This window comes from Aegilops tauschii, chromosome 5 (assembly GCF_002575655.3).
Source record: "Aegilops tauschii subsp. strangulata cultivar AL8/78 chromosome 5, Aet v6.0, whole genome shotgun sequence".
Taxonomy (NCBI): domain Eukaryota; kingdom Viridiplantae; phylum Streptophyta; class Magnoliopsida; order Poales; family Poaceae; genus Aegilops; species Aegilops tauschii.
The window spans coordinates 266,034,974-266,056,473 of NC_053039.3; the positions used below are offsets into that span (position 1 = coordinate 266,034,974).

The window sequence follows — 21,500 nt, forward strand, 5'->3', positions numbered from 1 at the left end:
CTACCCCCCTTAAGATGAATCTCGCCCTCGAGATTCGGGTTGGCTAGAAAATAGGTGTGGGTGGTCTTTCCGTAGATCATCTTCTCGTTCCCAGGTGGCTTCATCCTCGGTATGGTGGCTCCACTGAACTTTGCAAAATTTGATAACCTTGTTGCGAGTAACTCGGCTGGCAAACTCTAGAATCTTGACAGGTTTCTCCTCATATGTCAAATCACTGTCCAACAGAAACGCTTCCAGGGGCACTGTATCTCTCAGAGGTATATTGGCCATCTCTGCATGGCACTTCTTTAACTAGGAAACGTGAAACACATCATGTACTCCTGACAGTCCTTCAGGTAACTCCAACTTGTAGGCAACTTCTCCCATACATTCCAAAACACGGTACGGTCCAACAAATCTCGGGGCTAACTTTCCTTTTACTCCAAAACGCTTAACTCCTCGAAGAGGTGATACTCGCAGATACGCTCTGTCTCTGATTTCATAGACTACCTCCTTGCGTTTTGAATCTGCATAACTCTTCTGTCGGGACTGAGCTACCTTCAGTCTATCTCGAATCAGCTTAACCTTCTCTTCAGATTCCTTAATCAAATCCAGTCCAAACAACTGGCGGTCTCCAACTTCATCCCACATCAACGGTGTTTGGCATCTTCTTCCATACAGGGCTTCGAACGGCGCCATCTTCAAACTGGTCTGGTAGCTGTTGTTGTATGAGAATTCCGCGTAGGGCAAGTTGTCATCCCAACTAGATCCATAATCCAACGCACAAGCTCTCAGCATGTCCTCCAGAATCTGATTGACTCTCTCAGTCTGTCCATCCGTCTGCGGGTGAAAAGCTGTACTGAACTCTAGCCTGGTTCCCAAAGTCGGGTCCAGCTGATGCCAAAACTTTGAATTAAACTGTGTTCCTTTATCTGATACGATGGTCCTTGGAACTCTGTGCAGACATACGATCCTGGTCATGTATATCTTGGCCAACTTCGCACTTGTATAGGTGGTTTTCATTGGGATAAAGTGGGCTACTTTGGTCAAGCGATCCACTACTACCCAGATAGAATCATATCCTGATCGAGTCATGGGCAATCCGGTGATAAAATTAATGCCAAGCTTATCCCACTTCCACTCGGGTATCGGCATAGGTTGCAGTAATCCTGCTGGCTTCTGATGTTCTGCCTTCACTCTCTGGCATACATCACATACGGCTACATACTCAGCGATATCCTTCTTCATACCCGTCCACCAAAAACGCTCCTTCAAATCCAAATACATCTTGGTGTTTCCGGGGTGTATCGAGTATGGCGAGTCATGAGCTTCATGTAGTATCAATTTCCTGATCTCGGCATTATTGGGCATATATATACGGTCCTCAAACCATAAGGTGTCGTGCTCATCCTCACGAAAACCTTTGGCTTTCCCTTCGCTCATCTTCTCCTTTATCTCAGCAATCTCCTTGTCATCCTTCCGAGCTTCTCGAATCTTTCCCAATAATGTAGGCTGAACCTCCATTGCTGCAACAAAACCTCTAGGGACTATCTCCAAACGTAGTTCCCTGAGATCCTAGGCTAACTCCTTTTGCATCCCTCCGCTTACATGGGTGTTAACATAACTCTTACGGCTCAAGGCGTCTGCTACGACATTGGCCTTTCCTGGATGATAATGCAGCTTCATATCATAATCCTTTATGAGCTCCAACCATCTCCTCTGCCTGAGGTTAAGCTCCTTCTGTGTGAAGATGTACTTCAAACTCTTATGATCCGTATATACATCGCAACGGTTTCCAATGAGAAAATGTCTCCAGGTCTTGAGCGCATGCACCACAGCTGCTAACACCAAATCATGCGTGGCATAATTCAACTCATGCAGTTTCAGTTGTCGTGAGGCTTACGAAACAACTCTCCCGTCTTGCATAAGCACTCCTCCAAGTCCTAAGCGAGAGGCGTCGCAATACACTTGGAAATCCTTGCGTATATCCGGCAGGATCAGCACTGGGGCTGTAGTCAAACATTTCTTTAGCTCCTGGAAACTTGCTTCACATTCATCAGTCCAATGGAACTTAGTGTCCTTCTTCAACAATGTCGTCATAGGCTTCGCAATCTTAGAAAAATTCTCAATGAATCTCTGATAGTATCCCGTGAGTCCAAGAAAACTGTGGATCTCTCCAACTGAGGTGGGTGCCAACCACTCAGTAACTGACTGAACCTTGGTGGGATCCACTGCTATACCTTCTCCTGATATGACATGTCCAAGAAATCCAACTTCCTTCAACCAAAACTCACATTTTCTGAACTTGGCATATAGTTGATGTTCCCTGAGCTTCTCGAGAACCAAACGCAAATGTTCCTTGTGTTGCTCTTCATTCTTCGAGTATACCAAGATATCATCAATGAACACCACAACGAACTTATCCAAGAACTCCATGAACACCTTGTTCATCATTCTCATGAAATAGGCAGGGGCGTTAGTTAGTCCAAAAGACATAACCATATACTCATGTAGCCTCTACCTTGTGGTGAAAGCTGTTTTAGGTATATCTTTTTCCCTAATCTTCAGTTGGTGATACCCTGATCGCAGATCGATCTTCGAAAACACTTTAGCTCCTGTCAACTGATCAAATAAATCATTGATCATCGGCAGTGGGTACTTGTTCTTGATTGTTACTTCATTCAAAGCACGATAATCAACCACCATCCTTAAGGATCCATCCTTCTTCTCAACCAAAAGCACTGGGGCTCCCCACGGTGATGAACTTCGTCGGATGTAACCTTTCTTCGATAACTCCTTAATCTGCTTCTTGATCTCTTCTAGATCATTTGCGGGCATCCGGTATGGTCTCTTTGATATTGGCCTGGTGCCTGGCAATAGCTCTATCAAAAACTCGATGTCACGATCTGGTGGCATGCCTGGTAACTCCTCCGAATACATCCGGGTAATCCTTCACTACAGGCACTTCCTCCTGAATAACTCCCGTGAGAGAATTTACTTGAGTCCTCCTTGGCGCATGCCTGGATACATACTTGATCCTTTTTCCCTCCGGGGTGGTGAGCAAAATTGACTTACTGGCGCAATCGATGTTTCCTCCATACATCGATAGCCAATCCATTCCTAGTATCACATCCAAACTTTGTGACTCCAAGATTATCAGGTCTGAGGGGAAAACATGGCTTCCAATGGTCAATGGCATCTGAAAACATCCTTGTCTTGCCATATATTCTACTCCTGGCGAACTTACTAACATGGGTGTCCTAAGTACCTTAGTGAGCAACTTATACTTATCCACGAATCCCCTTGATATGTATGAATGCAATGCACCAGTATCGAAAAGAACAATTGCAGTAAAAGACTTAACCAAAAACTTACCAATAACTGCATCAGGCTGCTCCTCAACCTCCTCCACGTTCACGTGGTTCACTTGTCCCCTGTTGAAAGGGTTGGGCTTCTTCCCGACGCTTCCATTGCCATTGTCGTTCTTCAATTCCGGACAGTCGTTAGCGTAATGTCCAGTCTTCCCGCACTTGTAACAAGTAATGTGACTCTGATCCTTCTTGGCGGGTGTGGCTGGGTTAGAGCGGTTCTGATTGCTGCCTGCTCCGTTCCCGTTTCCATTCTTGGGGCCATTGTGATTATGAGAACTTCCTCCATTGTGGTTGTGGCCTCCATGATTATGGACAAGTCTTCCAGGGCTCGGGGTGAAACGAGGCTTCTGCGTGCTCCCGAATTGTACTTTCCTTGTCCATACTTCCTCTTGCGGCTCTCAATCTGCCGCTGCTTCTCTTCAATCATAAGAGCCTTGTCTACCAACTCCTGGTAGTTGTTAAATGTTGCCACCATCAACTGCATGCTCATCTCATCATTAAGCCCTTCCATAACCTTCTCCTGCTTCGCGGCATCTATGGCCACATCATCAGGGGCATAGCGAGATAGCTTACTAAACTCATCCACGTACTGCCCCACAGTACGGTTCCCCTGGCGTAAGTTGCGAAACTCACGCTTCTTCATGCTCATAGCTCCAGTTGAGACATGGGCTGTGCGGAATGCTTGCTGAAACTGATCCCAAGTAACATTGGCTATGGGAAAAGTGGCCGTGTAATTCTCCCACCATGAGGCTGCTGGTCCATCCAATTGGTGTGCGGCAAAACGCACCTTCTCAGCATCCGTGCAACCTGCGGTGGTCAACTCCCTTCCTATCCTGCGTAGCCAATCATCCGCAACTATTGGCTCGGTGCTACTGGAAAACACCGGCGGCTGTAACCTCAGAAAGCGGGCTAAGTTGTCAACTGGCGGAGGGTTGTTGTTGTAGTTGTTGTTGCCTTGGTTCTGGACTAATATCTGCATCAAGGCATTCTGCTGCTGGATCAACTGGGTGATCTCCGATGGGAAGACAAATCCGGTGTCACGTCTCGGAGGCATCTTAGGGGTTTTAGAGGGAAGAGATTAGAATAGAATTGAGGTCTAGTGAGAAAACACTACCCATATGCACATGAGACAAACACAATCATATCACTCAATCAATCAAGCAAGGGCATACAAAACGGTCTAGAACTATCGTTAAAGTGCTCAGACTACTACTATATACATGGGGGAATACTACTAATCATATGGTGGTCTACTAGAAATTTTGATCGGTGGAAGACTCCATGATATCCGCTCCAGCTTCGTCTTCAAAGTCATCATCACTATCGTCAGGGTCGGAGTCGGTGTCGTTGATGATGATGTAGTTCTCCGAGCAAGTGGAATCGTCGTCTTCTCCTCCTGGCGCGGGGTCTCCCATGAATACTCTGATCTTCTTTATCAGGTCGTTCTTCTTCTCCAATAGTGTAGCGATTTCCTCCTCGTATCCATCGCGTGTAGACTTGAGTTCCTCTTCAACCTCGGTGATCCTTGTCATCGCCTTCTTCAAAACTATCATGTCTGCGCACATCTGGTTCTCCTGGCGTCGAATGTGCTGGTTTAACTCCTGGATGAAAGCTGCAATGGACCTGTCCTTCCTGGTGTTTACTATCTCCCATTGCTCATCTCGGTGTCCACATATCTGGTAGATAGTATCCTTGAGATCCTTGTGGTAAACTTCGCCAATGCGTCCCATGGCGATGTGGGTTGCCATGCTCTTGCCTAGACTCCAGGTTGGGGCATCAAAGGAAAACTCTATGGGCTCCGTGACTGGCATGAACGTCCTTCCTGGAATTTGAACTTGAATCATCCAACGCTCCTCTTCTGGTAAGGTGGCGTTGTAGGTCCCGGTGATGCTTGGTATTCCAATGTTTAGGTATCTAGTGACTTCCTTCAAGTGTCGTCCAAAGGGGGTGTCTTCATCCGGTTGTGCAAACTTGTTCCTCGAGTCCGCCATCCTAAAGAGTAGAAAATGGAGAGGAGTCAGAAATGAATAGAGAAGAGTGACCTATGGCTTTTTCTTAGTGGTCGTGTCCTACATTCAGCGTGTGCTCTGATACCATCTTGTAGCGACCCAACCTCAAACGGTCAAGTCTCTGTGCTTCAGTGTCATCCCTGGATCGGTAATGCTGACACACACAGTACTCGAAGGATTTATAACAGAGTAGCAATCACACACTTATTACATTGAATGTCTCAAAAGAGAACTTATTACAATAAATATGGCTTAAGGTCATCTAATACGATAACAGCGGAAGACTTGGAAGATAAAGTGAGTCCATCAACTCCAACGGCATAGCTGAGTGCATGACAACGACCTATCGCACCTTTACTCGTCGTCTGAAAAGTCTGCAACATAATACGTTGCAGCCCGAAAACGGGTCAGCACATGGAATATGCTGCCAATATAACACAGTAGAGCAATGAACAGATAATGCTATCACTATATGCATATATGGCTGGTGGAGGCTCTATGGTTATATGATTGTGCGAAAAGCCAATTTTTTCCTACAACAAAGGAATACATTTTATTTAACTATCATGGTAGTTGAAACATCATTGAGAATGGCACCCCATCACAATCCCAATTAAAGGTAATCATTAACCCAACAAATTAAATTAGAGTGATGAGATACAATAGGAAAATCCAAGTACTAGATACTCAAGATGTCCATAACCGGGGACACGGCTAACCAAGATTAGATTGTACACTCTACAGAGGTTTGCGCACTTTTCCCCACAAGACTCGATCTCCTCCGTTTGTTTTCTCACACTACATGGTGTTTGACAAACTGATGACCGAGACACAGTCTTTCAGAAGCATTAAGTCTTTACTCTGGGTGGACAATTACACCTACTTTCCCTCTACATCTGCTAGCCCACCACTGAAAGAGGTCACACAACATACTCAACTATGCCAGAGCCCATAATGGCTTGTGGCTGCACACGAAAGTTTCTAGCATGAATAATCTCACGATCCCTTTGAGCCTGGGTGGCGAACCGTAGGATGATCACACAGATACCCTGGGATCTCCTAGGACAACACTGGATACCCCAGGTGCCCAAACAAGCAATCCACCCAGATGTGTATTAAAGTTGCCACCTTAAGTTGAACCATTAATTAACAACTCACATCTGTCATGGATACACTCAAACCCAATCCACGTCTACGATCATAGCATAGCAATATAAGCATAACTTAGAAGTAACTCCCAAGGTTTGATATTAAACAGGGCAATAGGTTCTACCTCATCATCTACTTCCCAAACCCACAAATTAAGAGATCCTACTCATGCAATGTGTGAGGGTTGTATCTAGTGCATAAAAATTGGGAAATAAAGGGGTATGATCAATGTATTACTTGCCTTGCTGACGATCCACAAAACCTAGTGACTCGTAGTAGCACGCTTCGCACTCTGGGAATTCTATCGCAAACAAACAATAGCATACATAAGCAATCAAGCAAAGATGCAAGGGTAAAACTTCAAATAAGAAGATCTAACCAGAAAGTTCAACTTAAGAACTCCGGTTTGCAAAAAGAATCAAATCAAACGGAGCAACGAAACTCAAACGGCGAAAGAAACAAGATCCTATTACTAATCTGGACTAAAGTCAAATTTTATAGTATCAAAATCTTGTTCAAGTTGGTTAAACAGAAAGAGGGCTTCGAGACGACGATCTAGGCGCTTGAATCGCCTGATTCAGATAAACGAGCGAGAAGATAAACTAAAACGAAAATCGGGTCAGAAATCGCGATCGAAATTAATCGCAAAAAAATCCTGAGAAAAAGAAAAACTGATGAACAGGCTAACGAACGAAAGTTCACTGTCTGTGACTAACGAGTGAACGGCGTTCTTTTAAACGAACGAATGGACGAACGTCCGCAAAATAAATAAACCGCCGGAAAAACCGATCTAATGAAAAAAAAATGAAAATAATTAAAAAACCGGATCTAGATCTAGGGTTTACCGAAATAAACCGAAGAAAAAAAACGGCGGCGGCGATCAACTCCGGCGGCGGCGGTGGCCGGGGGCTGGCGCGGCGGCGGTGGCCGGGGGCTGGCGCGGCGGCGGCGGCGACGGCAGCGGCGCGGGGCTCGAGGCACGGCACGGCTAGGGTTCGGCGGCGGCTGGGGTGGGCTGGGGCTGGTGGGGTCGCGGGCTTATAAAGCCTGGGGCGAGGTGGAGTCCCGGTCGGGTACGGCCCGGAGTCGGTTTCCTTTTTTTTAATATTCCGACGTGTAGAAAAAGAAAGAAAAGAAATACTAAGCGGACTCCAAAAATTCCGAAATAAATTTTCCCCATCCTCTAAAGATAAGCCGGACAAGGTGAACATTTATTTGGGCCTATAATGCAATTTTGAAAAACGCGAATTTTTCCTATGCAAATAAAATAGCAATAAAACCCGAATAAAATCAAAATATTTGATTTTAATATTTTTCCTTCAATATTTCACTTATTTTGGAGAAGTCATATTATCTCCTCTCATATATTTTAATATGAAATATTTTCGGAGGGAAAATAATAAAACAAATGCTCCTCGTTTCGATATTCGATAAAAATTTCAAATACAAATGTTTTGAACGCCATGGAGCACAAAGTTCTCTAGTCACTATCACCAAGTTACTAGAACTTCGTGATGAACTATAATATGCAAGGGATGATGAAAGTAATTCCCGAGCTCTTCGCGATGTTGAAATTGGCGAAGGTAGAAATCAAGAAAGAGAATCAAGTGTTGATGGTTTACAAGACCACTAGTTTCAAGAAAAAGGGAAAAAGAATAGAAAGGGAACTTCAAGAAGAATGACAAACAAGTTTTCACTCCCATGAAGAAACCCAAAGCTAGACTCAAGCCTGAAACTGAGTGCTTCTACTGCAAAGGAAATGGTCACTGGAAGTGGAACTTGTTGGGGATCGTAGCAGAATTTTAAAATTTCCTACGCATCACCAAGATCCATCTATGGAGTATACTAGCAACGAGGGGAAAGGAGTGCATCTACATACCCTTGTAGATCGCGAGCGGAAGCGTTCCAATGAACGAGGTTGATGGAGTCGTACTCGCTGTGATCCAAATCACCGATGACCGAGTGCCGAACGGACGGCACCTCCACGTTCAACACATGTACGGAGCAGCGACGTCTCCTCCTTCTTGATCCAACAAGGGGGAAGGAGAGGTTGATGGAGATCCAGCAGCACGACGGCGTGGTGGTGGAAGTAGCGGGGTCTCGGCAGGGCTTTGCCAAGCTTCTGCGAGAGGGAGAGGTGTTGCAGGGGAGGAGGGAGGCGCCAAAGGCTGTAGTATTGCTGCCCTCCCTCCCCCCCTTTATATAGGCCCCCTGGGAGGAGGGGGCGCTGGCCAAGAACCCATCTATGGGGGGGGGCGGCCAAGGGGGGAAACTTCCCCCCAAGTCAAGTGGGGCGCCCCCCCACCCTAGGGTTTCCAACCCTAGGCGCAGGGGGGAGGATTTCCGGATAACACAATTATAGCATGAACAATAGACAATTATCATGAACAAAGAAATATAATAATAACCATTTATTATTGCCTCTAGGGCATATTTCCAACAGGGGAGGTGTTGCAGGGGGGAGGATTTCCGGATAACACAATTATAGCATGAACAATAGACAATTATCATGAACAAAGAAATATAATAATAACCATTATTATTGCCTCTAGGGCATATTTCCAACAGAACTGCCCCTAGATACTTGGCAGATAAGAAGGATGGCAAAGTGAACAAAGGTATATTTGATATACATGTTATTGATGTGTACTTCACTAGTGTTTATAGCAACCCCTCGGTATTTGATACTGGTTCAGTTACTAAAGAGTAGTAACTCGAAACAGGAGTTGCAAAATGAACAGAAACTAGTTGAGGGCAAAGTGACGATGTATGTTGGAAGTGATTCCAAGGTTGATTAGATCACCATCGGACACTCCCTATACCCCCGGGATTGGTGTTGGACCTAAATAAATGTTATTTGGTGTTTGCGTTGAGCATGAATATGATTTGATCATGTTTATTGCGATACAGTTATTCATTTAAGTCAGAGAATAATTGTTGTTCTGTTTACATGAATAAAACCTTCTATGGTCATACATCCAATGTAAATGGTTTACTGAATCTCGATCGTAATAATACACATATTCATAATAGTGATGCCAAAAGATGCAAAGTTGATAATGGTAGTGCAACATTTTTGTGGCACTGCCGTTTAGGTCATATTGGTGTAAAGCTCATGAAGAAACTCCATGCTGATGGGCTTTTGGAATCACTTGATGCTTGCGAACCATGCCTCATGGGCAAGATGACTAAGACTCCGTTCTCCGGAACAATGGAGCGAGCAACAGACTTGTTGGAAATAATACATACTGATGTATGCGGTCCGATGAGTGTTGAGGCTCGCGGCGGGCATCGTTATTTTCTGACCTTCACAGATGATTTGAGCAGATATGGGTATATCTACTTGATGAAACATAAGTCTGAAACATTTGAAAAGTTCAAAGAATTTCAGAGTGAAGTGGAAAATCATCGTAACAAGAAAATAAAGTTTCTACGATCTGATCGTGGAGGAGAATATTTGAGTTACGAGTTTGGCCTTCATTTGAAACAATGTGGAATAGTTTCACAAACTCATGCCACCTGGAACACCACAGCATAATGGTGTGTCCGAACGTCATAACCGTACTTTATTGGATATAGTGCAATCTATGATGTCTCTTACCGATTTACCACTACTGTTTTGGGGTTATGCATTAGAGACAGCTGCATTCACATTAAATAGGGCACCATATAAATCCGTTGAGACGACACCTTATGAACTGTGGTTTGGCAAGAAACCCACGTTGTCGTTTCTTAAAGTTTGAGGCTGCGATGCTTATGTGAAAAAGCTTCAACCTGATAAGCTCGAACTCAAATCGGAGAAATGTGTCTTCATAGGATACCCAAAAGAGACTGTTGGGTACACCTTCTATCACAGATCCGAAGGCAAGATCTTTGTTGCTAAGAATGGATCCTTTCTGGAGAAGGAGTTTCTCTCGAAAGAAGTGAGTGGGAGGAAGGTAGAGCTTGATGAGGTAATTGTACCTTCTCCCGAATTGGAAAGTATTTCTTCACTGAAATCAGTTCAAGTGATGCTTACACCAATTAGTGAGGAAGTTAATGATGATGATCATGAAGCTTCAGATCAAGTTACTACCGAACCTCGTAGGTCAACCAGAGTACGTTCCGCACCAGAGTGGTACGGTAATCCTATTCTGGAGTTCATGTTACTTGACCATGACGAACCTACGAACTATGAGGAAGCGATGATGAGCCTAGATTCCGCGAAATGGCTTGAGGCCATGAAATCTGAGATGGGATCCATGTATGAGAACAAAGTGTGGACTTTGGTTGACTTGCCCAATGATCGGCAAGCCATAGAAAATAAATGGATCTTCAAGAGGAAGATGGACGCTGATAGTAGTGTTACTATCTACAAAGCTAGACTTGTCGCAAAAGGTTTTTGACAAAGTTCAAGGTGTTGACTATGATGAGATTTTCTCACTCGTAGCGATGCTTAAGTCTGTGAGAATCATGTTAGCAAATTGCCACATTTTATGAAATCCGGCAAATGGATGTCAAAACTACATTCCTTGATGGATTTCTTAAAGAAGAGTTGTATATAATGCAACCAGAAGGTTTTGTCGATCCTAAAGGTGCTAACAAAATGTGCAAGCTCCAGCGATCCATCCATGGACTGGTGCAAAGCATCTCAGAGTTGGAATATACGCTTTGATGAGTTGATCAAAGCATATAGTTTTATACAGACTTGCGGTGAAGCCTGTATTTACAAGAAAGTGAGTGGGAGCACTACAACCTTTTTGATAAGTATATGTGAATGACATATTGTTGATCGGAAATGATGTAGAATTTTCTGGAAAGCATAAAAGGAGTGTTTGAAAGGAGTTTTTCAAAGAAAGACCTCGATGAAGTTGCTTACATATTGAGCATCAAGATCTATAGACATAGATCAACACGCTTGATAAAAATTTTCAATGAGTACATACCTTGACAAATTTTTGAATTAGTTCAAAATGGAACGGTCAAAGAAGGAGTTCTTGCCTGTATTGCAAGGTGTGAAATTGAGTAAGACTCAAAGCCCGACCACGGCAGAAGATAGAAAGAGAATTAAAGTCATTCCCTATGCCTCGGCCATAGGTTCTATAAAACGTTGTGTACCAGATCTATTGTATACCCTACACTGAGTTTGGCAAGGGAGTACAATAGTGATATAGGAGTAGATAACTGGACAACGGTCAAAATTATCCTTAGTGGAATAAGGATATGTTTCTCGATTATGGAGGTGACAAAAGGTTCGTTGTAAAGGGTTACGTCGATGCAAGTTTTGACACTGATCCAGATGACTCTAAGTCTCAATATGGATACATATTGAAAGTGGGAGCAATTAGCTAGAGTAGCTCCGTGCAGAGCATTGTTGACATAGAAATTTGCAAAATACATACAGATTTGAATATGGCAGACCCGTTGACTAGACTTCTCTCACAAGCAAAACATGATCACACCTTAGTACTCTTTGGGTGTTAATCACATGGCGATGTGAACTAAGATTACTGACTCTAGTAAACCCTTTGAGTGTTGGTCACATGGCCATGTGAACTATGGGTGTTAATCACATGGTGATGTGAACTATTGGTGTTAAATCACATGGCGATGTGAACTAGATTATTGACTCTAGTGCAAGTGGGAGACTGAAGGAAATATGCCCTAGAGGCAATAATAAAGTTATTAGTTATTTCCTTATTTCATGATAAATGTTTATTATTCATGCTAGAATTGTATTAACTGGAAACTTAGTACATGTGTGAATACATAGACAAAACAAAGTGTCCCTAGTATGCCTCTACTTGACTAGCCCATTTATCAAAGATGGTTATGTTTCCTAACCATAGACATGTGTTGTCATTTGATGAATGGGATCACATCATTAGGAGAATGATGTGATGGACAAGATCCATTCGTTAGCTTAGCATTATGATCATTACAGTTTCATTGCTACTGCTTTCTTCATGACTTATACATGTTCCTCACACTATGAGATTATGCAACTCCCGAATACCGAAGGAACACCTTGTGTGCTATCAAACGTCACAACGTAACTAGGTGATTATAAAGATGCTCTACAGGTGTCTCCGATGGTGTTTGTTGAGTTGGCATAGATCGAGATTAGGATTTGTCACTCCGTGTATCGGAGAGGTATCTCCGGGCCCTCTCGGTAATGCACATCACTATAAGCCTTGCAAGCATTGTGACTAATGAGTTAGTTGCGGGATGATGTATTACGGAACGAGTAAAGAGACTTGCCGGTAACGAGATTGAACTAGGTATGAGGATACCGACGATCGAATCTCGGGCAAGTAACATACCGATGATAAAGGGAACAACGTATGTTGTTATGCGGTTTGGCCGATAAATATCTTCGTAGAATATGTAGGAGCCAATATGAGCATCCAGGTTCCGCTATTGGTTATTGACCGGAGATGAGTCTCGGTCATGTCAACATAGTTCTCGAACCCGTAGGGTCCGCACGCTTAACGTTCTGTGACGATTTGTATTATGAGTTATGTGATTTGATGACCGAAGTTTGTTCGAAGTCCCGGATGAGATCGGGGACATGGCGAGGAGTCTCGAAATGGTCGAGACGTAAAGATCGATATATTGAAAGGCTATATTCGGACATCGGAAAGGTTCCGAGTGATTCGGGTATTTTTCGGAGTACCGGAGAGTTACGGGAATTCGTATTGAGCCTTAATGGGCCATACGGGAAAGGAGAGAAAGGCCTCAAGGATGGCCGCGCCCCTTCCCCATGGACTGGTCCGTATTGGACTAGGGAAAGGGGGCGCCCCCTTCCTTCCTTCTTCTTCTCCCTTCCCTTTTTCCTATTTCATGTGGGAGGTGGAATCCTACTAGGACTCCCTAGTCCTAGTAGGACTCCACACTTCGGGCGCGCCCTATGAGGGCCGGCCTCCTCCTCCCTCCATCCTTTATATACATGGCCAGGGGGCACCCCATAGACACACAAGTTGATCATTGATCTCTTAGCCGTGTGCGGTGCCCCCCTCCACCATAATCCACCTCGGTCATATCGTCATAGTGCTTAGGCGAAGCCCTGCGCCGGTAGCTTCATCACGCCGTCATGCTGACGAAGCTCTCCCTCGACACTTTGCTGGATCGTGAGTTCGTGGGACGTCACCGAGCTGAACGTGTGCAGATCGCGGAGGTGTCGTACTTTCGGTGCTAGGATCGGTCGATCGTGAAGACGTACGACTACATCAACCGCGTTGTCATAACGCTTCCACTTACGGTTTACGAGAGTATGTAGACAACACTCTCCCCTCTCGTTGCTATGCATCACCATGATCTTGCGTGTGCGTAGGATTTTTTTTTGAAATTACTACGTTCCCTAACATTCTGCGTGTGCAAAACTGGCTTGCACCCGTTGTATGTGAACGTAGAGCTTATCACACCCGATCATCACGTGGTGTCTCGGCACGACGAACTTTCGCAACGGTGCATACTCAGGGAGAACACTTGTACCTTGAAATTTAGTGAGAGATCATCTTATAATGCTACCGTCAATCAAAGCAAAATAAGATGCATAAAGGATAAACATCACATGCAATCAATATAAGTGATATGATATGGCCATCATTATCTTGTGCCTTTGATCTCCATCTCCAAAGCACCGTCATGATCACCATTGTCACCAGTGCGACACCTTGATCTCCATCGTAGCATCGTTGTCGTCTCACCAACTATTGTTTCTACGACTATTGCTACCGCTTAGTGATAAAGTAAAAACAATTACAGGGCGATTGCGTTGCATACAATAAAGCGACAACCATATGGCTCCTGCCAGTTGCCGATAACTCTGTTACAAAACATGATCATCTCATACAATAAAATTTAGCATCATGTCTTGACCATATCACATCACAACATGCCCTGCAAAAACAAGTTAGACGTCCTCTACTTTTGGTTGCAAGTTTTACGTGGCTGCTACGGGCTGAGCAAGAACCGTTCTTACCTACGCATCAAAACCACAACGATTTTTCGTCAAGTGTGTTGTTTCAACCTTCAACAAGGACCGGGCGTAGCCACACTCGATTCAACTAAAGTTGGAGAAACTGTCACCCGCCAGCCACCTGTGTGCAAAGCACGTCGGTAGAACCAGTCTCGCGTAAGCGTACGCGTAATGTCGGTCCGGGCCGCTTCATCCAACAATACCACCGAATCAAAGTATGACATGCTGGTAAGCAGTATGACTATTATCGCCCACAACTCATTTGTGTTCTACTCGTGCATATAACATCTACGCATAAACCTGGCTCGGATGCCACTGTTGGGGAACGCAATAATTTGAAAAAAAATCCTATGATCACGCAAGATCTATGTGATGCATAGCAACGAGCAGGAGAGTGAAGTCCACGTACCCTCGTAGACCGTAAGCGGAAGTGTCAAGTGACGCGGTTGATGTAGTCGAACGTCTTCGCGATCCAACCGATCCTAGTACCGAAAGTACGGCACCTCCGCGATCTGCACACGTTTAGCTCGGCGACGTCCCACGAACTCTAGATCCAGCTGAGGCCGAGGGGGAGTTTCGTCAGCACGACGGCGTGGTGACGGTGTTGATGAAGTTACCGACGCAGGGCTTCGCCTAAGCACTACAACGATATGACCGAGGTGGAAATCTGTGGAGGGGTGCACCGCACACGACTAAACAATGTCAACTTGTGTGTTCTAGGGCGCCCCCTGCCCCCGTATATAAAGGAGCAAGGGGAAAGGCCGGCCAGCCCTATGGCGCGCCAAGGAGGGGAGGAACCCTCCTCCTAGGAGGAGGTTCCTCCTTTCCTAGTCCTACTAGGAGGGGGAAGGAAGGAGTGGGTGAGGGGAAGGAAAAGGGGGGCGCCGCCCCCCTCCTATTCCAATTCAGACTCAAGGGGGAGGGCGCGCGCGGCCTGCCCTGGCCGCCCCTCTCTCTCTCCACTAAGGCCCATCTAGGCCCATTAGTTCCCCAGGGGGGAGGGGGGTCCGGTAACCCTTTGGCACTCTGGTTTTCTCCAAAACCACCCAGAACACTTTCGGTGTCCGAATATAGCCGTCCAATATATCAATATTTATGTCTCGACCATTTTGAGACTCCTCGTCATGTCCGTGATCACATCCGGGACTCCGAACTACCTTCGGTACATCGAAACACATAAACTCATAATACCGATCGTCATCGAACGTTAAGCATGCGGACCCTACGGGTTCGAGAACTATGTAGACATGACCGAGACATGTCTCCGGTCAATAACCAATAGCAGAACCTGGATGCTCATATTGGCTTCCACATATTCTACGAAGATCTTTATCGGTCAAACCGCATAACAACATACATTGTTCCCTTTGTCATCGGTATGTTACTTGCCCGAGATTTGATCGTCGGTATCTCAGTACCTACTTCAATCTCGTTACCGGCAAGTCTCTTTACTCGTTCCGTAATGCATCATCTCGTAACTAACTCATTAGTCACATTGCTTGCAAGGCTTATAGTGATGTGCATTACCGAGAGGGCCCAGAGATACCTCTCCGACAATCGGAATGACAAATCCTAATCTCGATCTATGCCAACTCAACAAACACCATCGGAGACACCTGTAGAGCATCTTTATAATCACCCAGTTACGTTGTGACGTTTGATAGCACACAAAGTGTTCCTCCGGTATTCGGGAGTTGCATAATCTCATAGTCATAGGAACATGTATAAGTCATGAAGAAAGCAATAGCAACATACTAAACGATCAAGTGCTAAGCTAACGGAATGGGTCAAGTCAATCACATCATTCTTTAATGATGTGATCCCGTTCATCAAATGACAACTCATGTCTATGGCTAGGAAACTTAACCATCTTTGATTAACGAGCTAGTCAAGTAGAGGCATACCAGTGACACTCTGTTTGTCTATGTATTCACACATGTACTAAGTTTCCGGTTAATACAATTCTAGCATGAATAATAAAAATTTATCATGATATAAGGAAATATAAATAACAAATTTATTATTGCCTTAGGGCATATTTCCTTCAAAGCGTAGTTAAAACCTATCCAAGGTATCACTCTCTTCTTGATCAATGCCCTGATCACAATTACCCACCATGGATGATATTGCATTTCTTTTATGGAGGGTTGGACACCTGGAGGGGCATTTATGGACTATAGTGTTACTCGATCTCGAGGTTGCTAGAAAAAATCGATTTAATCAAGAATCTTGGGATCTAGGTAAAGGGGGTAACGGAGGAGTAGAGCCTGATTATGGTTGTGTTAAACCTTCTTCGAATCTGGTGAAATAGATTATATGAGCAGAGATTTTTATGTGGACTTTGACTTTGTGTTTGTAGACCATGAAATATTTTTCTAAGCATTTAAAAGTTCCCAAAGAAAATTTGGGAGCACTATACCAAGAAAGCCAAGGGGGCGAGGTTTATTGAAACAATCGCCGATGGCATGGTTTTATAGGTTCAGGTGGGTTGTTTGTGATATGGGGTATGGTCAATATAATGGTGGTCAAATGGTGTTCTATAGACTCACTGATAAGATGACCATTCTTGCAGTGTATGTTGATGATATTATCATCACTGAAGTTGATAATGAGGAAATAAAGAGATTGAAGGGGTGTATGAGCAAGGAGCTTGAGGTAAAGGATTTGGGCAATCTAAAATACTTCCTTATCATAGAAGTGACCCGGAGAGAGAGAAGGGAATATCTTTGTGCCAACGAAAACACACCTTCAATCTCTTGAGTGATATGGGCATGATGAGATGTCGTGCAACCCCTAATCAGATTGAACAAAATCATCAAGTTACAACACAATCAGGTGAGCTGGTGCATAAAGAAGGTTATCATAAACTGGTTGGGAGGTTATTATACTTGTGTCACACCAGGCCTTACATCGCATATACCATGTGTGTGTGGTGAGTAGATACAAGCATGAACCAAAGAGTGGGCATCTTGATACAACACAGAATTTCAAGATTCTTGAAGGGCATTCCAAGCAAAGGGTTGTGGTTTGCGAAGAGTGGACATATTAAGGTGGATGACAATAGTGATTCTGATCTGGCCAGTTGTCAAGATGATAGAATATCAACTTCGGTCTATTATGTGATTGTGGGAGGAAATTTGGTGTCATGAGGAAGCAAGAAAAAGACCGTTATGTCTAGATCAACAGAGGAAGCTAAGATTAGAGCATTATCTTAAGGGTTGAGTGAGATGCTTTGGGTGAAGAATCGACTGAGCGAGTTGAAACTTCTGAGGAAGAGACCCTTGAGAGTGTGGTGCGACAATCAGTCTGCTATAAGCATTGTCAATAACCCAGCTCAACATGACATGACAAAACATGTAGAAATTGATCGCTTTTTCAGTAATAAGAAACTTAATATTGTGATCATCAGGCTTACTCATGTCAGCTCTAGACAGCAGGTTGCAGACTGCTTGACAAAGCGACTGGGAGCAAATGACTATAACTTGCATGTGACAAGATGGAATTGATCTATATCTACCATCCATCTTGTCATCTTGAGAGGAAGTGTTAAACCGGTATGGACCCTGCCCATCTGTCTTAGGCCCATAGGGGGGCCCAACCCATGAGCTGGTCGTTCTCTCCTCCCAGGCACAGCAAAACACACACACACACACACGGTACGCATCTCTCACGTACAACATGGAACCATTTCTCTAAATTCTTGAACAGTCCTTGCATGAAGGCAACACTAGAAGCTCCGTTTTGATTAGGCAGCCTGCGTAAACAGAGGAGCAAATGAATAGTTTTGACTTGGTAACAACCTGGTCTCAATAATGGACGGATCGCAAGTTACAAAAAAAAAAAAGAAAGAAAAGGACGAATTACTTTGTAAAGGAGTCTCGGCAAAACATAAGATAAGAGTAAAGTTGGCTTCACCTTATCTGAAGAACAAATGAAGGTCAAGCCAAGACCCATCACCCAGAAATCATGACAATTCATAAATCACAAGAAATAGTTTATGTCATATTCCTCAGTTATTGCTCTCTCCGATATTTTCCTCTGCAAGGCGGGCAGTTGAGATGTCATTATTAGGCAGAAATGCAGGGTTGCTGAATTATTAATCTAACACTCCCTCCGTCCCAAAATAAGTGTCGCTGATTTAATATAACTTTGTACTAAATCCGCGACACTTATTTTGGGATGGAGGGAGTACTTTGAAACATATAGATAGTTACTATTGATCTATCGAATACAAGCACTCCTGTTCTCATATCTTAAAAAGTTCTATTCAATATAACTTGGATAGGAGGTTAAATACGCCATTGGAGCACAGGAGAACTAACCTGTATCAGTGTGGTGATGTGTCCAGCGCCCTAAGTTAAATTGCATGATATTATTAACAAAACAAGTACAATATCGCAGAAAATATAACTGTGGAAGTCCGAGAAAGAAATAACGTGTACCTGAAATTGCTTCACCGCCCAAGATACATCCCTCCAGGTTTTTGTTTCTATGTCCTCCCATAGTAAAGGTGCTTGAACTGTCCCCACGTGCTGGATAAGCCTTAAGCTACCTGTTATACGATAAATTGGAGTGAGTGAGCTGCAGATTATGCTAAAAAGGGGATCACAATGTCTCAGCAGGGACACAATCCTCATTTGAAAAAGACTTCTTACTTGTAACAAAGGCTTCTTCCCAAAGTTCATGCTTGGACCATGACGGTGAGACCTCACGTACTGGGATCCCAAGATCATGGCACTCCCTATTCCAAAGAAATAAACTTGTGTTACAAGAGTTCAGTATGTACAACACAAAAAATCTAATAAAGAATTCAAGAATCAATTGTTTCTAATGATGAAATTTTTTAGCAACAAATATTTTTTTGGCAAACTTAAACCCTACAAAGGAAGGCTTCCCTGTATATTAATTCATCTCAGAGAACAAATTAGGGGCAAAACTGGCCCTACAGAAATAACCCTGACCAAAAGGAAAATTACATAGCGCATAGCCAAGGTAAGTGTGATAACAAGTCTGTAAACTTGTGAGATGAAGACAAGGGCACTGTCGAACAGGTTGGTTTAGTTAGGAAGATAAAGTTATGGTTTGTTAATACAGTTGGGATTCTGTTCTTAGGAGTCTTTCATATAGAAGGGTCCACTGCGCATCATGATACCAAGAAAAACCCATGCAGGTACCTCAAAGTTGACACCAGTTAATGTTTGTTAGTCTGAATTTTCCTCCACTATCTGGTCATTTATACAAAGAGCATCCCTAGAATTTAGAGCAAGCAGAGAATATTTACTCAATGACTATCTGGCGCATAATTCCAGGGAGAACTCCATCGCTTAGTGGAGCTGTTTGTACTTCAAACTTATTTGCCATTGTTTGAACAGACAAGGGTTCATTTGACTGACGTTCCTCCTACAGAAAAGTTGAGATTATAAAATAAAAACACACTGAATAACATAACTATTATCTTGAAAAGGCAGAGTAAATAATTCGGAGTGCTATTATTCATAGAGTGCAGGAAGACAAGCAAGTAAACTACCAATAAAAAGATGAGAGTAAAATTAGTAATAACACAGAGACCTATAAAGATCTTTGGTCCTTATTTTCACCATCTTAAATTTAACGCAAAGGAAGACGCCAAGGTTCATCCTTTTAACCTGACTCAAGCATCACGATTTATATTATATGGCAACATGACAACCACCCGACTGTCACACAGATATGAGTGAACCTTGTACCAGTTAGAACCGCTCCTAAGGATATTTGAGAGATTGCCTTTCACTTGTGCATTGCTGCAACTACAGATGAAATTGCGTTCCAATTTTAGGTGGGTTGTTTAGTTTCACTTTAACTTGTTTGCAATGGGAGAAATCTGAATCCTTGCAGTTGCCGTTGAAGTGAGAATGCCTCTAACCTTCCGGCAGACGACGAAGAAGTTTGTAACACTGCCTTCAAGAAGATGATCCCCATCGTTGGTCAGCAAGAGCTCCGTGGCTCCAGGAGGCCTCATCTTCTCCATACTCTTCCTCATCCTGGCCCAAGGAGCGTACTTGGCGGCGGCGGCCTCCCTTCCGCTCCCGGCCACTACAAGCCTCGCCCCGGCGTCCCCGAACACCGGAGGCACGTACACACCCAGGTGGACGCATACCTCCAGCCCATCCGCCGCCCCACCAGCTCGAACCAACGCCGTGAGCGCCATATCTTCCCCCGAGCAGCACTCCCCAAGCGCCAGCATCCGGCTCCGCATCTCGTGGACGCCGACCCGCACGGATTGGTTAACGAGAGGCTCGATGGGCGCTGTGGAGAGGGTACCCGGCGGTGGGGCAGGGAGGCCGAGGAGGTGGGGGTGGGATTGGGCAAGGAGGCGCGCGGAGTCGGTGAGGCGGAGGAGGTGGCGTGGCCACCAGAAGATGAGGCCGGTGGAGGATGCGCGCGCGGTAGTGTAGGCCCCCGGAGTGGACTCGAGGAAAGCAGCCGCGGAAGGAGGAGCGTGCGGGGAGACGGCGCCGTTGGAAACCAGGACGGCCGGCGGCGACATGGCTTTTGCTGAGGAAATTCCTCGTTTTTTTTTGTTTTTTGAGCGGAGGAAATTGACACAGACGGTGGTTTCTGTTGGGCTCTGGTTTACGATCTTCATGGGCCTTGACGATTCGTACAGGAGGGGATCATCCGGCCCAAGCGAACGAGTTGTTGTTGCTGCTCCAATCCAATTGGAGTCGTTGCCTCAAAAAAAAATCCAATTGGAGTCGATTCTAAAAAAAAACAATTGGAGTCATTTTGGTGTTTTTTTCTAAAAAAACACTTTGGTGATATTTCATTTGACAAAGTTTTTCCTTTTGTTTCTCACAAAAAGAATCTTACAAAGTTTTTTTATAGAACTAGGTAATTGTCCATGCGTTGTAAGTTGTAACGGACACACTACTCCCTCCATTCACGAATATAAGATGTTTTGGATATTTTAATATGGACTACATACAGACTCAAATCATCGGTGTCGGCATGTAAGCATGGCCACAAACCAGATATTTGGTGTCTTTCCTCCTC

At 44.3% G+C, this 21,500-nt stretch overlaps 1 protein-coding gene across 2 annotated transcripts; it reads right to left on the minus strand.

Moving 5' to 3' along the window:
• Positions 1–17,825: 17,825 nt before the first annotated feature.
• LOC109758117 (uncharacterized) lies at positions 17,826–21,034 on the minus strand. 2 transcript variants are annotated; one of them, XM_020316963.4, is made up of 7 exons: positions 20,371–21,029; positions 19,750–19,868; positions 19,124–19,209; positions 18,911–19,020; positions 18,791–18,820; positions 18,384–18,506; positions 17,826–18,222 (listed from the first exon to the last, which is right to left on the minus strand). In XM_020316963.4, exons 1-6 carry the CDS (start codon positions 20,992–20,994, stop codon positions 18,450–18,452), a joined length of 1,026 nt encoding a protein of 341 aa, XP_020172552.1. In that variant the 5' UTR covers positions 20,995–21,029; the 3' UTR covers positions 17,826–18,222; positions 18,384–18,449. The 2 variants fall into 2 exon arrangements, with proteins under 2 accessions (XP_020172552.1, XP_040245671.1); XM_040389737.3 differs by lacking the exons at positions 17,826–18,222; positions 18,384–18,506 and having other exon boundaries at positions 18,806–19,020; positions 20,371–21,034.
• Between the last annotated feature and the right edge of the window lie 466 nt (positions 21,035–21,500).